The sequence below is a fragment of the Bufo bufo genome, chromosome 3 (genome assembly GCF_905171765.1).
Source record: "Bufo bufo chromosome 3, aBufBuf1.1, whole genome shotgun sequence".
Lineage (NCBI taxonomy): Eukaryota > Metazoa > Chordata > Amphibia > Anura > Bufonidae > Bufo > Bufo bufo.
In genome coordinates, this window is record NC_053391.1 from 577,878,239 (window position 1) to 577,895,041 (window position 16,803).

A 16,803-nucleotide genomic window follows, 5' to 3' on the forward strand; every position below is an offset into this window, starting at 1 on the left:
AGATCATCGCTATGTCTTGTAGGTTTCTGAGTTATCAAATATCTGGCAAAGTGTGCCTGGGTAGCTCAATAGAAACACCACGGCAGTGCACTGGGTGACGACCCCAAATCTGCCATTGTCAATGAATCTCCTCAGGCTGCTTCCTGTAGATGATGTAAAGCTGTTATCGACCAGTTGTTTCTGTCCTTCCCTGCACTGGGCTGCAGTTTGTTTAGGGCCTTTTCATGTACATGATGTAGTCTGTAGTTGCTCCTGTGCCTTCCATTTTCTGGTTACATTTTGAAATGATCTCAGTAACTAAAAGTAGCACCAGTTTGGACACCCCCTTCTCACTACATGGTTTTTCTTTTCTTTTTTTTTTCACATTGTAGTTTCATATTGAAGGAATACATATGGAATTACCGTAAGTATTAAAAAAATATGTTAAATCAGAATATATTTTAGATTCTTCAAAGTAGCCCCCTTTTGCTTTGAAAGCCTTGCACCCTTTTGGGATTCTCTCATCCAGCTTCAAGAGGTAGTCGCCTGGAATGGTTTTCCAACAGTCTTGAAGGAGTTCCTATAGTTCTGTGGTGGTTAACATCTGGCGCTCCAGCTGTCGTGAAACTACGACTCCCTGCATGCTCCATTCATTTCTGTGAAGCTATGAGAAGAGCCCTAGAGAAATTAATGGAGCATGCAGGGAGTTGTAGTTTCACCACAGCTGGAGTGCCAGAGGTTAGCCATCACTGCCATAGGTGCTGAGCACTTGTTGTCAACTCATCCCAAACCATCTCAGTTTGGTTAAGGTCGAGTGATTGTGGAGGCCATGTCATCTAATGCAGCACTCCATCGGTCTTCTTCTTGGTCAGATAGCCTTTACATATCCTGAAGGTATGTTTTGGGTCATTGTCCTGTTGAAAAACAAATGATGGTCCTACTGTGCGCAAAGCAAATGGGGTGGCATGTCACTGCAGAGTTCCATGGTAGACATGCGGGATAAGTGTGGCTTTATTTTTGAATAAATCATCAACAGTGTCATCTGCAAAGCACCCCCCTAATTATTACACCTCCTCCCCTTTGCTTCACGGTCGGAATGACCCACAGTTAGAAACCATCCACTCATCTTTTCTGCATTTCACTCACAATGACATAGCAGTTGGGAATCTCATATTTTGATACTGAGTACAGATTTCCACTGGTCTAATGTCCATTGCTTGTGTTTTTTTGGCCCACTTCTTTTCTTCTTCTTGTTGCTCCTCTGTAAAGCATTTATGTAGGCTCTAATTTGAAGTGCTGTCAATTTGCTGTTTATGTAACTCTTGGTCTTTGTTTCCTGGGGCGGTCCTCATCAGTGCCAGTTTCATCATAGAATTTGATGGTTTTCATGATTGCACTTGAGGATTTTTTCAAAGTTCTCGAGATTTCCTGGATTGACTGATTTTCGTGTCTTCAAGTAATCTTAGACTGTTGTTTTTCTTTACTTAGTTGAGTGGTTCTTGCCATAATGTAGATTAGAACATTAGTAGAATATGGAAGTGTGTACTGGTCTTACCTCAGCTCAACACAAGTGATGGTGTCAAACGCATTATGAAGGCAAGAAAGGAACTCTTGACAAAACATACAGTAAGGCTACTTTCACACTTGTATTTTTGCTGAGTCCGGCAGGGTTCAGCAAAAACGCTTCCGTTACTGATATCACAACCGTCTGCATCCGTTATGAACGGATCCGGTTGTATTATCTTTAACATACCCAAGACGGATCTGTCATGAACTCCATTGTAAGTCAATGGGGGACGGATTTGTTTTCTATTGTGTCAGAGAAAATGGATCCATCACAATTGACTTGCTCCGCATCCCAGGACGGAAAGCAAATCGCAGCTTGCTGCGGTTTGCTCTCCTGTATGAGAACGGAACGGAATGCATTTTGCAGCACTCCTTTCTGTTCAGTTACGTTTTGTCCTCATTGACAATGAATAGGGACAAAACGGAACAGTTTTTTTTCCGGTATTGAGACCCTATGACGGATCTCAATACCGGAAAATATTAACGCTAGTATGAAAGTAGCCTTAATTGAAAACATTTCCAGGTGACTACTTCATGAAGCTGATTGAGAGAAAACCAAGAGCTGTGTAAGGCCTCATGCACACGGCCGTTGGGCAGCCGTGGCCGTATTGCAGCCCACAAACAGCGGGTCGGCAATCCATGGCCACCGGCCGTTTGCATCACGGATGCGGACCTATTCACTTGAATGGGTCCGCATTTTCGGAGATGGGGAACGGAGTAAGGAATGGAACAACGGAAGCACTACGGAGTGCTTCCGTGATGTTTCTTTCCGTTGTTCCGCACTGCAAATAAATAGGACGTCATTTTTTTTGCGGTGCGGACAGACCACGGACCCATTCAAGTTGAATGTGCCTGGCCCGCTGCACGGATGTTTCCCGTGCATTGGGGACTGCAATTGCGGTCCCCAATGCACAGAACGGCCGCACAACGGCCGTGTGCATGAGGCCTAAAGCTGTCATCAAAGCGAAAGGGGGCTTCTTTAAAACATATTCTGGTTTGTTTAACACTTTTTTTTTACTACTTGATTCCATATGTGTTCCTTCATCATTTTTATGTCTTCAATATTAATCTGCAATGTAGGGGGGGAGGGGGAGAGAAAAACCAAGGAATGAAAATGTGCGTCCAAACTTTTGACTGGTACTGTAGCTGTAATCTGGCTTCAAACTTTGTATGTGATGCCTGGTCAAATTGTGATTAGACATGTAGTTACCAGTGCTGCTGCCATCTACAGTTAGGATGGTGGACAGAAACTGGTGGCATGTAGACGAATACTTATAATGAGGCTAGGTTAGGGGATGGTGGACAAAAGCTGGTGGGCAATAGACAGCCACTGTTTTAATGAGGTTATGTTTGGTGGAGAGAAGCTCGTGGGAAATAGACGACCACTGTTATAATGAGGTTAGATTAGGGGATGGTGGAGAGAAGCTGGTGGGAAATAGACAACCACTGTTATAATCAGAGCTTGGTTAGAGGATGGTGGACACAAGCTAGTGGGCAATAGGCAACCACACTTAGGGCTCATTCAGACGGTTGTATGTTTTGTTCCGCACCCGTTCTGCCTTAAAGAGGTATTCCCATCATAACCATACTATTTAGACCAGGCATCCTCAAACTGCAGGCCTCCAGCTGTTGCAAAACTGCAACTCCCAGCATGCCTGAACAGCCTACTGGTATCAGCCTACAGCAGGGCATTGTGGGAGTTGTAGTTTTACAACAGCTGGAGGGCCGCAGTTTGAGGATGCCTGATTTAGACAGTAAAATCCCTAAAAGGAGCAGGGGACCTTCTGTTCACCTGATTGGTGACTGCCCCAAAATCATTTATGCCATAAATGTTTACAATGAGAATGTCCTTTTAAAGTATGATTGGATGTCACCCATATGTGTTACATAAAACAATTTTGGGCAGTTTGGCTAATACCCCTCAGGCTAGTGATTATGTGCATACACAGCAGCCAGTCACTGACCACAGAGAGCGGGAGGTGTGAGGGTATGCTCTATGCGGGAGGTGTGGGAGTATGCTCTATGCGGGAGGTGTGGGGGTATGCTCTATGCGGGAGGTGTGGGAGTATGCTCTATGCGGGAGGTGTGGGAGTATGCTCTATGCGGGAGGTGTGGGGGTATGCTCTATGCAGGAGGTGTGGGGGTATGCTCTATGCGGGAGGTGTGGGAGTATGCTCTATGCGGGAGGTGTGGGGGTATGCTCTATGCGGGAGGTGTGGGGGTATGCTCTATGCGGGAGGTGTGGGGGTATGCTCTATGCGGGAGGTGTGGGGGTATGCTCTATGCGGGAGGTGTGGGGGTATGCTCTATGCGGGAGGTGTGGGTGTATGCTCTATGCGGAAGGTGTGGGGGTATGCTCTATGCGGGAGGTGTGGGGGTATGCTCTATGCGGGAGGTGTGGGGGTATGCTCTATGAGGGAGGTGTGGGGGTATGCTCTATGCGGGAGGTGTGGGGGTATGCTCTATGAGGGAGGTGTGGGGGTATGCTCTATGCGGGAGGTGTGGGGGTATGCTCTATGCGGGAGGTGTGGGGGTATGCTCTATGCGGGAGGTGTGGGGGTATGCTCTATGCGGGAGGTGTGGGTGTATGCTCTATGCGGAAGGTGTGGGGGTATGCTCTATGCGGGAGGTGTGGGGGTATGCTCTATGCGGGAGGTGTGGGGGTATGCTCTATGAGGGAGGTGTGGGGGTATGCTCTGTGCGGGAGGTGTGGGGGTATGCTCTATGAGGGAGGTGTGGGGGTATGCTCTATGCGGGAGGTGTGGGGGTATGCTCTATGCGGGAGGTGTGGCGGTATGCTCTATGCGGGAGGTGTGGGGGTATGCTCTATGCGGGAGGTGTGGGGGTATGCTCTATGAGGGAGGTGTGGGGGTATGCTCTATGCGGGAGGTGTGGGGGTATGCTCTATGCGGGAGGTGTGGGGGTATGCTCTATGCGGGAGGTGTGGGGGTATGCTCTATGCGGGAGGTGTGGGGGTATGCTCTATGAGGGAGGTGTGGGGGTATGCTCTATGCGGGAGGTGTGGGGGTATGCTCTATGCGGGAGGTGTGGGGGTATGCTCTATGCGGGAGGTGTGGGGGTATGCTCTATGCGGGAGGTGTGGGGGTATGCTCTATGAGGGAGGTGTGGGGGTATGCTCTATGCGGGAGGTGTGGGGGTATGCTCTATGCGGGAGGTGTGGGGGTATGCTCTATGCGGGAGGTGTGGGAGTATGCTCTATGCGGGAGGTGTGGGGGTATGCTCTATGAGGGAGGTGTGGGGGTATGCTCTATGAGGGAGGTGTGGGGGTATGCTCTATGCGGGAGGTGTGGGGGTATGCTCTATGCGGGAGGTGTGGGGGTATGCTCTATGAGGGAGGTGTGGGGGTATGCTCTATGAGGGAGGTGTGGGGGTATGCTCTATGCGGGAGGTGTGGGGGTATGCTCTATGCGGGAGGTGTGGGGGTATGCTCTATGCGGGAGGTGTGGGGGTATGCTCTATGCGGGAGGTGTGGTTGCGCTCGTATTATCCACACAGCACAATATAGTACAGAGCTGTAATATTCTGCCCTAGCCTAGGGCACCGACCTCGGCTATAACATAAAGCCCTTTTTTTGCACACCGTTATCTTTGATCCGTTCCCTGCAGGATATCTTCACACTGCCAGCTTACTGCACAAATTACCGATTCACATTTTCAGAAATTCCTTCTTTTTTAGTTTATTTAATTATGCTGGCAGATTTTCCAAATATTTTCACAGTTGTGGAGATGAAAAATAAGGCAAGACGCTGGCACCGACACAAGATTACAGCAGGATGGATTCCTTGTCAGCACCAGTCATTTATTTACCCATTTATTTTGGACTGTGAGAACCAAAAGAAGAAAACTGCCATGTTTATCTCGGAAGTTAATTCAATTTTGGAGTTATAGAGTTGGGTCAGTTTAGAACATTTTAAATGTCAGCCAGACTTGGCTTCTCACAATTTACGGTAATATAAAGCAGGAACTTACACGTTACATGGGAAAATTTCCTTTCCCAGAGCAGATCACAAGAAAAAAAATATATATATTTAAGGCAACCAAACTGAACATCCATAAGAGGATGTAATGTGAAACTGGCACTTCACTAATTCTGGGGCAGATCTGTCATAGATAAAGCTGAGATGTCACTGTAGACATCGCAAAAACATGAAAATGTGTTTGTACAATGGTGTATTAATCAAGCTATAAGGTGTCATAAGGCTAGCAAGACGCTGTTACATTTATAGCTGATATATTAACTTAACCCTTAGTGACCAACCTGTTTTGGGCCTTAGTAATCAAGCGATTTCTTTTTTTCTACATGTTTTCATCGTCACATTCCAAGAGCCATAACATTTTTATTTTTCTGGAGATGTAGCTTGTTTTTTTGCAGGACAAGTTGTCGTTTTAAATGGTACCATGTTGGGTACACATTACTTAGGGATTATGCACACGACCTTATATATTTTGCCACCGCGGATCCACAAAATATAGATACCGGACGCGTGCCTTCTGCATTTTCCTTGTAGAACTACCTATTATTGTCAGCAAAATGGACAAAAATAGGACTTGTTCTATAATTTGTGGCACAGCAGCACGGATGTGGATATCACACAGATGACAAACAGCAATACTGGCACTGAGTTATACATTTTGTGGCATAAATAACACAATAACTTTACTGTCTGGGTCAGTACGATTACAGCTCCTGAGTACTGTACTGTCAGGAGCAGCAATGCCACTCCTTTCCCTATCTTTAGGACTGCCGCTCTGGCAATCCCATGCTTAGCCTGCTGCTCCATCAGGATGGGAACAAGTGATCCCCGTTTTCAGTATCAATGGGGGGGGTCTGCCTGCTGGGACAGTTAGTTAACATTCATACTTGACACAACCCCTGTAACCTGGTTCTGCTCAGTTATTACTAGTTAAAGGGGTGTCCCAGAATGAGAACTTATCGCCTATACACACTAGAGGTAATAAGTGTCTGATCCGTTGGGTCGATGGTACCACAAGCGATCCCATTTGAATAGAGCAAGCATTGAGGATGCGCACTGCTGCTCCATTCAAACTCCAGAATATTCCCGGAGACAGCCGAGTGTTGCACCTGACTCTCTAAAGACGTCCTTTGACTTTGAAACATAGAAACATAGAATGTGTCGGCAGATAAGAACCATTTGGCCCATCTAGTCTGCCCAATATACTGAATACTATGGATAGCCCCTGGCCCTATCTTATATGAAGGATGGCCTTATGCCTATCCCATGCATGCTTAAACCCCTTCACTGTATTTGCAGCTACCACTTCTGCAGGAAGGCTATTCCATGCATCCACTACTCTCTCAGTAAAGTAATACTTCCTTATATTACTTTTAAACCTTTGCCCCTCTAATTTAAAACTGTGTCCTCTTGTGGTAGTTTTTCTTCTTTTAAATATGCTCTCTTCCTTTACTGAGTTGATTCCCTTTATGTATTTAAAAGTTTCTATCATATCCCCTCTGTCTCTTCTTTCTTCCAAGCTATACATATTAAGGTCCTTTAACCTTTCCTGGTAAGTTTTATCCTGCAATCCATGTACTAGTTTAGTAGCTCTTCTCTGAACTCTCTCTAGAGTATCTATATCCTTCTGGAGAGATGGCCTCCAGTACTGCGCACAATACTCCAAGTGAGGTCTCACCAGTGTTCTGTACAGCGGCATAAGCACTTCACTCTTTCTACTGCTTATACCTCTCCCTATACATCCAAGCATTCTGCTGGCATTTCGTGCTGCTCTATTACATTGTCTTCCCACCTTTAAGTCTTCTGAAATAATTACTCCTAAATCCCTTTCCTCAGATACTGAGGTCAGGACTGTGTCAAATATTCTATATTCTGCCCTTGGGTTTTTACGCCCCAGGTGCATTATCTTGCACTTATCCACATTAAATTTCAGTTTCCAGAGTTCTGACCATTCTTCTAGTTTTCCTAAATCCTTTTCCATTTGGCGTTTCCCTCCAGGAACATCAACCCTGTTACATATCTTTGTGTCATCAGCAAAAAGACAAACCTTACCAGCGAGGCCTTTTGCAATATCACTTATGAAGATATTAAACAAAATTGGTCCCAGTACAGATCCCTGTGGAACCCCACTGGTAACATTACCTTGTTTTGAATGTTCTCCATTGACTACAACCCTCTGTTGTCTGTCACTCAGCCACTGCCTAATCCACTCAACAATATGGGAGTCCATGCTCAATGACTGCAGTTTATTGATAAGTCTTCTATGTGGGACAGTGTCAAAAGCCTTACTAAAATCTAGATATGCGATGTCTACTGCACCTCCACCGTCTATTATTTTATTCACCCAGTCAAAAAAATCTATAAGATTTGTTTGACATGATCTCCCTGAAGTAAACCCATGTTGTTTTTCATCTTGCAATCCATGGGATTTTAGATGTTCCACAATCCTATCCTTTAATAGGGTTTCCATTAATTTGCCTACTATTGAATGTGCATCCTCGACCACAGCTCCATTCAGATGGGGAAAATGTGCATTGTTTTGATAGGTGCTAGATTTTCATTCTGGGACAACCCCATTAAACAATATTTCTATTGTGCATAATTTTCCAGTTATCTTAAAGGGGTTGTCACATCAAAGCGACCCCTGTCTAGACGCCCCATAAGATGCTTAAAGGCATTGTCCAAGGTCAGTAAAAACCCGGGAAGCCCCTGTACGTGTGCTAAAATAACAAAAAGAGTGACGTTCACCTCTTTTCTCCCCTGCTTCTACTCCGGTCCTCCGCGCCACTAACGCCATCTTCCTGGCTGCAGTGGTGAGGTTCTGTGCACAGAGGTCAATCACTGGCATCAGCAGTACACTGGACAACACTTCTGGGGCCAGCGATTGGCTGCAACGGTGACTTACCTGCACAGAACATCAGGCAAGAAAACAAACAGCAGTGGGGAGACCGGCACTGGAAGCAGCAGGTGAATACAGTATCTCTTCTTTTGTTATTTTAGTAGATTTAAAGGGATGCCCAAGTTTTTATTAAACTTGGACAACACCTTTTAAGGTGTCTGTTTTTAGTAGAGGGGTGGGACAAGGGATATTTTCTTTTAGATGACTTACCAGTAAAAATTTACTTGCCTTCTATATGTCTCACATTTAATAACCTTTGAATACACTGTATCCCATACAGGCAAGAAATAGATATTGAGGCAGATTTATCAGGTTCTGGTGGGATTAAAGGGGTTGGCCACGCTGAATGGACACACAAGTCCAGGGTGTGCCACAGTCATCAGAGGCACGCGCTTCTTAATAAATTGGTGAAATCATACTCCAGTGGGCTTTGTACTAAGACCGGCATGCCGGTCTTTAGTACATTACCCCCCATGTGTGGTGGGATACCATTGCGTGCATTATCCACGTTCCGAGACATGTCGTACCTTTCCTATTCCTGCACAGTGACATTTTCCATGGCATAAGTGCGCGAGGTGTAGAGGGCGGTAACTACTGTTTGAGGTGGCGCTATGATTTATCCATCTCATACAAATATGATGCCACTGTAATAAATTGCATGGGCGTGCCGTTCTTCTTTCAGTAGGATGATATAATCACCTAAAAGTCGCTCTTGTGACCACTTCAGACACAGCGGTAGTCGTGTCCCTCAGCTGTGCTGGTGCCTGATCATAGACATCAGAATAGTGGTTCCTATGGAGCAGGTGGGTGATGCTACCAACCTCTGCAGCGGCACACTAGATGACACTTACTTCATTCTCTAATGCTTATTCATGGGTAGAAATCGTCAGCTCGTCTCCGCGCCCCATGAGAAATGGCAGGTCTGGCCACTTGTGGTGATTGATTGAAAGGCAGGCTGTTCTCATGTCAGACATGAGGCGGACGGTGAACTGCTGGAGGAACGCAATGTCATTTATTCACACTAGCTAGTCTGTCCTTGTCTTACAAAATATGACAGCTCTGATCATATGTTATGGTTCACTTCATACCGCAAAGGACTTCACTTCATGACAATTCTTTCTGTAATATTACACAGTATTGTACAGTATAGCCGTATAGTCCACCTGCTTCTGCACTGGTTAGACCAGAGCTGTGATTTACGTCCGAAGTTGTGATTAAGGGGGCAGTCGCACGACTGTATCCATTTTACGGTCCGCAAAAAGGGGATCCGTACAACAGTGATTTTGTTAGAAATGCCTGTAAGAATAGGCTATGTTCTATTATTTTTTTTTGCAGGGCTGCAGAAGGGAACTACAGATGCAGGCAGACAGCACACCTTTTGCAGCCCCATTGAAATGAATGGGTCAGCATCCGATCCGCAAAAAAATGCAGATCGGATGCGGACCGAAAATACAGTCGTGTGAATGCCCTCCTTACTGAGATGTCTGCTTATCCTTCTGTTCATTGGTTGCAAAACAAGAGTAAAGGGAAGGACAGTGCTGCTCTACTGTAACTAACACTCAAAGGGGTTGTTTGACCGGAAGAATAAAAATGAATTACAGGGTGTTTAAAAATATAAAAACCCGTAAGTCACTGTATGAACATCCTGCCATTCCAACGCTGTGACACCTGTCCCCAGCAGACTAGAAGTGATGACACTCTGCTCCTATTCACGTGACTGCTGCAGCCAATCACTGGCCTCAGTGGGCATATGTTTCAGATCAGCTTGTGACTGCTCAGCCTCCGCAGCGACATGCTATTCTTGCACACGCGACCACTGAGATCAAGGATTGGCTGCAGTGGTCACATGAATGGGAAAAAAATGTCATCACTTCCAGTCTGGACTGGACAGTAAGCAGTGTGGACAATAGCCACAGCACTGGAACAGCAGGACTTTTTTATTTTATTTGCAAATCCTCTCAGCCTCAAAACCTGAGCAAGTCAAGTTCTCATTGTATCACCGAGGTGTTTACAGAGTGACAACTAGGGACAGTTTTCGACAAAGTGTGGCGCTGGCAAAAAAAATGTAAATGCTGAAATATTATACCGTCATGATAGGAGCATGTAGTCGGTTCAGAAGGTGATGTGCAGAGTGCTGCCTCACTGCCTGCCAGAGGTGTTGCTATTGTCCTAAAAGATCAGGGGCACATGTCCCCCTGTCACACACACAATAGCACTATACAAGGACTAAATATTCCCACCATACAGTGATCAAATATTACTCGCATACAAAATACAGTGTACAAAGATACCGCTATAGAAGGCCCGGATAATGCTGCCATACCATGACCATGAACGTTACCCCTCAATAGTGACTTAATAATATTACCACCATACTGTTACTGATAAATGCAGACCATACTAAGACCAATATTACCACCATATAGTGTTTGTATTGTGATAAATAGTAGCTCAACACAGGCGCTCTGCAGACTGTATAAGTGATTACAGTACAGTTATATCCTCTCTTATTGTAGTTGTTCATTTTTCCTCCTGGTTCACTCTAGCCTAAATTGCCATAAAAAAGTCTTACAGCCAGTCTGACTGTACCTGCTGTGAGGCACAGGGGCCCCAAATACCGTACTTCAGAAATACCTGTGTGATCGCTAAAGTTACTCCCCAAAAAATGGTGCCACACAGGCAGCGCCCCTGAAACAGGTACGCTTTAATACCATCCCCACTGTTGGGCTTTACCCTTAAACTAAACAAACAGGGCAGAGTATTATATATATGGACCCTAACACCCCACAAAGCTGGTCCTGGTGACAACTAGCACTGAGGCTGTAGAGAAGAAGCAGGGGGCCTCCTTAAGCAATCACCTATTATTCATCCCTCATGCGCACCATTCTGCTGCTAATGGAGCTGTGAAGATAAATACAGTGGAGTTTTACTTGTGCTCAGAGCTAATTTACACAATGAAGGTGCCTTCATAAATCAAGTAGGAAATATCATATAAATAATGTAGTGATGAATGTGATGGAATTAGCGTACAGATGTGTCCACCCTCAACTGTTCAGTTATCTCCACATGGCCAGATTTGTATAGCACAGAACCCTGAATCCGTAAAATACGGTGCGGTCCGTGCTCTGTTTTACATTTAGAAGCGGCAGTGGATCCGCTGGCGCCTCTACATAACTTTGGCGATCCACCGCCAGCACAGGGCCTTATTAAGACCGGCGCCGGTCTTAATAAATGTTCCCCTAAGTCTATCTTCATGTGGCTGATTTTGCCCCTGATTCTCGCATTATTTCAGTTTGAATGCAGCGAATCCTGCGGTTTTATCCCCATTCATTAGTGCTAATCTGCGAGCCGACTCCCGCCACAGTTTCCAGTAGTGTCTGCGTGGAATCTGCACTAAGAATAGAGCACGCATAAGTATCCTGCGGCCGCATGAACAGTGGTGCAAACCTCCATTGAAAACAGTGGGTTTCGGCACAGATGTTGTGCGGTTTTTGGTGCAGAATCCTTCGTGTGAACATAGCCTAAGACAAGACAACGCCTTCAGGAATTCTGTTCAGGTGTTTTATAGTCCTGTCTTTTTCTGGGAAATGTGTTACTAAAAGGCCGTAATCAGTAAAATCTATGCGGTACTTTCCAGATACAACGCACACGTGATCTTAGTGTGTACTTGTCTGTATGCAGCATGTGTTCTTTTGTGGTATTTGCATTCCGTTTTGTACTGACTTCTTGTTCTCTCCTTTCTTTAAGTTTCCTTTGTCTGGTCCAGAATGGCTGCCTGTGGTGTGAACACGAAGAACAAAGTCACAGTTCATAAGCCAGTTTGGGACTTCCTCAACAAAGAGACTCCATCCAAACTGAACCGACTGAGAGAGGACAGTGGAGTTCGCATCCTGATTGATGGTGAAACTTCTGACATATATGTACTGAGGTTATCTTTTGACAGCCACGTGCCCGCAAATACTATTTCACTTGTCAGAAAAGCTCTAAAATCTTTGTTAAAAGATACAGAGAAAGAATTAAAAAAGTCCTGCAAACAACACCAGATTTCAGGCTGCATGGCTTATACAGATAAAAACAGTGAACACGCCGGTGAGCTACATCTCCGTAATGTCTATAGCCGAGGTCAGCAAAGTACGAGCAGCCGGGGATTACCTGGAAGCTCCAGTGGGGCAAGTGGCAGTCATGGGAACTCACGTGACCACCGAAGAGAAGAGGTAGAGGATGACCGAGAGAACCAATGTCCGATTTGCTTGGGTGAGATTCAAAACATAAAAACCCTGGAGAAATGCCAGCATTCATTCTGTGAAGATTGCATCACCAGGGCTCTGCAAGTGAAGAAAGCATGTCCTATGTGTGGTCGTTTCTATGGGCAACTTGTGGGCAACCAACCTGAGAACGGTAGAATGTTAGTATCCAAGGACTCCAGCCTTTTGCTTCCTGGTTATGAAAAATATGGGACGATTATCATCCAGTATGTCTTCCCACCAGGCATCCAAGGGGTAAGAGATATTTAAATGATCTTGTAGCTACACTGTTATGGGACAGGAAATCTGGTGGTAAAATCTGGGAATTCACTTGGCCATACACTATAGGGCTGTATTACATTAAACGATGTAGCAGACGATTGTTGGGAAGGAAGCATTCCTTCCAGGCAATCACCTGCTTGTTACTGGATGAGACCGCTGCTATTACATGCAGCGATCTCCTCCACGGTATTGGTAGGAGCGATCGCTCGTCACCATACTGACTAGTTGTTTGCCGGCAGCAGATGATGATTTTTAAAGGGGTTGTGTGCTTTTTAGTATCGGCCAGTGTAATACAGCCCTTAGATATCTATTGGCGGAACACTCTATAGCTGCCATCTAATCCTCTCAACCCATGTTCAGCTGAGGCTGCTGTCAGACATGTCTGGTAGTGGCTTCCCTTCCTTCAGAACATCATAAGGATTGGGCATGGTAAAGGGGTTGGTTCATCAAGGTCAGATAGGTATAGGAACCACCTCTAGGACCCGCTCTATCCTGAACAGGTCCTGCAAAGTGAAAGAGAGCACACCACGCACGTGTGGCGTGCTCTCCATCCACCTCTGTGGAAGTTCTGAAAATAGCTGAGCTAGCGTACTCGGGTATTTTTGGAAGTCCCATAGTGGCAAACAGAGAGTGCCCCACGCAAGTCCGAGTCGATTCACTGCTATGGGACTGCCAGAAATAGCCAAGTTACTTTCAGAACTCCAATAGCTGTGAAGAGAGGAACCTGTGGGGTTGCTCTAGCTCTTAACTTCGAGGACCCTTTTCTGGAGATAGAAGCAGGTCCCAGAGGTGGGATCCGCACCTATCTGATATTGATGGCGTTTCCTAGCGATATGCCATCAATGTTTGAGATGAGCCAACCCTCTTAATATTCAACATGCCTGACCCTTCTTTCCTTTGAAATCTGCCTTCACAGGAGAATCAGGACCATTAGATGGTTGACTGATCCCATCAAAATCAGCTGGATTGGAAAATGTTCATCTAATGTATATGGTCACTTTTAGACCCCATTCATGTGTCCGTATTTTTACTCCGCATCCGATCTGCATTTTTGGCGGATCAGATGCGGACCCTTTCATTTCAATGGGGCCACAAAAATTGCGGACAGCAGAGCGCATGCTGTCCGAATCCATATGTCCGTTCTGCAGTCCCACAAAAAAGATAGAACATGTCCTATTCTTTGGCTGTTTTGCAGACAAGAATAGGCATTGTTACAGTGGGTCTGCAAAAAAAAAAAACATGGATGTCACATGGATGTCATCCGTATTTTGTGCAGATCCACGTTTTGTGGACTGCAAAATACATACGCTCGTGGGAATGAACCCTTACTCAGTAATTATGGTGTCTATCACAATGCAGTGTCTTTAGCAGTGGTGGTATCTCTTTGAGAAGACCACCCCTTTGTCTAGATCAGATTTTCTGGCCTAGATGATCATTACCTATGTATATTGACCGCTTCTTTGAAAGGACCAGCCATGTAAAAGCTGTTTCTCATTGCAAGGTTGAGTGGCTGTCTCCACTGTGTATTTTTTTCATTGAGATGGGTAAATCAGAATTTTATAACCATGGGTTCTCCAGTATCATAGTAAAGCGAGGATTTGCCCAATATTGCAGTCTGTAATCTTTCAGGGAAACTAATTAGCTAGATCAAATTGATTAAAGTAGAATACCACTTTTGGCTGAGTGTATAATGGGTTATATATGGTCTTTGCTTTCAGGGGTGGTCAATTAAATCTCAAGTGATCATATGGTTCACAACCATATGATATATAATGAAAAGCAGAGACAACCAATTAATCCTTGTCTAGCTGTTATCCACTGAGTATTAAATGGAGCTACTTCAAATTGGTGCTGATGAATGCATTTATGTAATGATTTGGTAACTAGCTATCCCCAAAGCATGGGGTATATTGAAACTGGTCTTTCAGTTTAATAGACTGGTTGCAAAATATAGAATTATTGTTCTTTTTTCATTATGTTCTACTAGGAAGGTCATCCTGCATGTAATCCCTGGAAAAAAGAAATAGGAGAGAGCGCATTATGTCTGTCTGAATAGGCAGTGTCGTTTCAATGAACTGTGCATAGATCAAAAGAAGAATATAAGGAACTTTGCAATATATCTTATAAGAGATAATGCCTCTTTTTCCATATAAAAAACACTTTTCCTCCTCCTGCTTCCAGCACTGGTCATTCGACCACAGTTCATTGCTAAAATGAATCTCGAGCGGTTACATGCTGCCCATAGAAGTCTGGAGAGGGGAGGAGGAAGCATCTGCAGAGAAAGAGAGAGCGACATGCAGCTGGCTTTACTTTTATATCTCACTCCAGTGCTGGATTCACAGCTACAGTGCTAAATACTAATAGTGGATTATAATGTATATTACACAGCATGGTGTAGGGGTTATTGTGTAGCATGGTGTATGAACTATACTATATATTGTACGGCATAGTGCAGGGATTATAATGTATTCAGTAAAGCATGGTGTAAGGATTAGGCTACTTTCACACTAGCGTTCGGAGCGGATCCGTCTGATGTTTCATCAGACGGATCCGCTCCGATAATGCAGACGTTTGCATCCGTTCAGAACGGATCCGTCTGCATTATTACTTAGAAAATTTTCTAAGTCTGAAAGTAGCCTGAGCGGATCCGTTCAGACTTTACATTGAAAGTCAATGGGGAACGGATCCGCTTGAAGATTGAGCCATATAGTGTCATCTTCAAGCGGATCCGTCCCCATTGACTTACATTGTAAGTGTGGACGGATCCGCTCGCCTCCGCACGGCCAGGCGGACACCCGAACGCTGCAAGCAGCGTTCAGGTGTCCGCTCACTGAGCGGAGCGGAGGCTGAACGCTGGCAGACTGATGCATTCTGAGCGGATCCGCGTCCACTGAGAATGCATTGGGGCCAGACGGATGCGTTCGGGGCCGCTTGTGAGACCCTTCAAACGGTGCGCACGAGCGGACACCCGAACGCTAGTGTGAAAGTAGCCTTATTTATACTGTATGTTACACAACATGGGGCAGGGATTATACTGTATTGTACGGGATGGTGCAGGTGTTACAATGTATGCTCTTTAATGTGACAATTATCTTAGGTTTTCCTATCGCCCACCTTTGATGGCGCTGTGCCCAGCTCTGAGCCGACCCCGCTCAACAGCTGCCAAGGCTTAGAGGGAACCCTGATTCGGACAGCTTGTGAAATCAAAAACAAACTATCTTTGTCAGTATCCTGGTTCTGGTGCCACTGCTTGTGTCCCTGCTGTTTCCAGTCCCTGCTGGAGCGGAAGTGGTGACATGTATACACAGTACCACTGCCAGCTAATCCATGGCCTGAGAGGAGATGTGAACAACAGCACGTCACCACCGAGCCATTAAGTGTAGCAATCATCCCCTCTACATGGGAATGAATGATGACTACTACTGCGATTGTTCTTCCCCATACAGATTCGTTGTTTGTCGGCAAGTCAAAGGCTCATCCCCAATAACTAGACCGATCCTTGGCCGTTGAAATAAGGATCTAACCTACTGCAGGTTGTCCTCCGATTGGAGTCCCAGCAGCAAAATTGTGGGGCTTTTATCGAGTATCTGATTTGTGTGGGTTCGACACCCGGACCCCCGCCGATCAGCTGTTTGAGAAGGCCCCAGGAGCTCACTGTAGCACAGCAGCATTCTTACTGCTTTGAAGTGAAGGGGGATGAGCTGTGATACCAAGTACAGCCACTATACAATGTACGGTGCTGTGCTTGGTTTGCAGAGAGAAGGCTGCCGCTGATCGATGGGGGTCACGGGTGTCGGACCCCCACCTATCAGATAAAAGTCTCAGGGAATCCTTTTAAC

The 16,803-nt window shown here is 45.5% G+C and overlaps 1 protein-coding gene across 8 annotated transcripts in view; it reads left to right on the top strand.

Moving 5' to 3' along the window:
* DTX3 (deltex E3 ubiquitin ligase 3) overlaps positions 1 to 16,803 on the top strand; it is a 103,245-nt gene that overhangs the window by 70,630 nt on the left and 15,812 nt on the right. For all 8 annotated transcript variants that reach the window (XM_040425754.1, XM_040425752.1, XM_040425759.1 and 5 more), the window contains one exon: positions 12,186 to 12,937. In XM_040425754.1, coding sequence (XP_040281688.1) covers positions 12,186 to 12,937 — 752 coding nt within the window. The remainder of the gene's footprint in view (positions 1 to 12,185; positions 12,938 to 16,803) is intronic.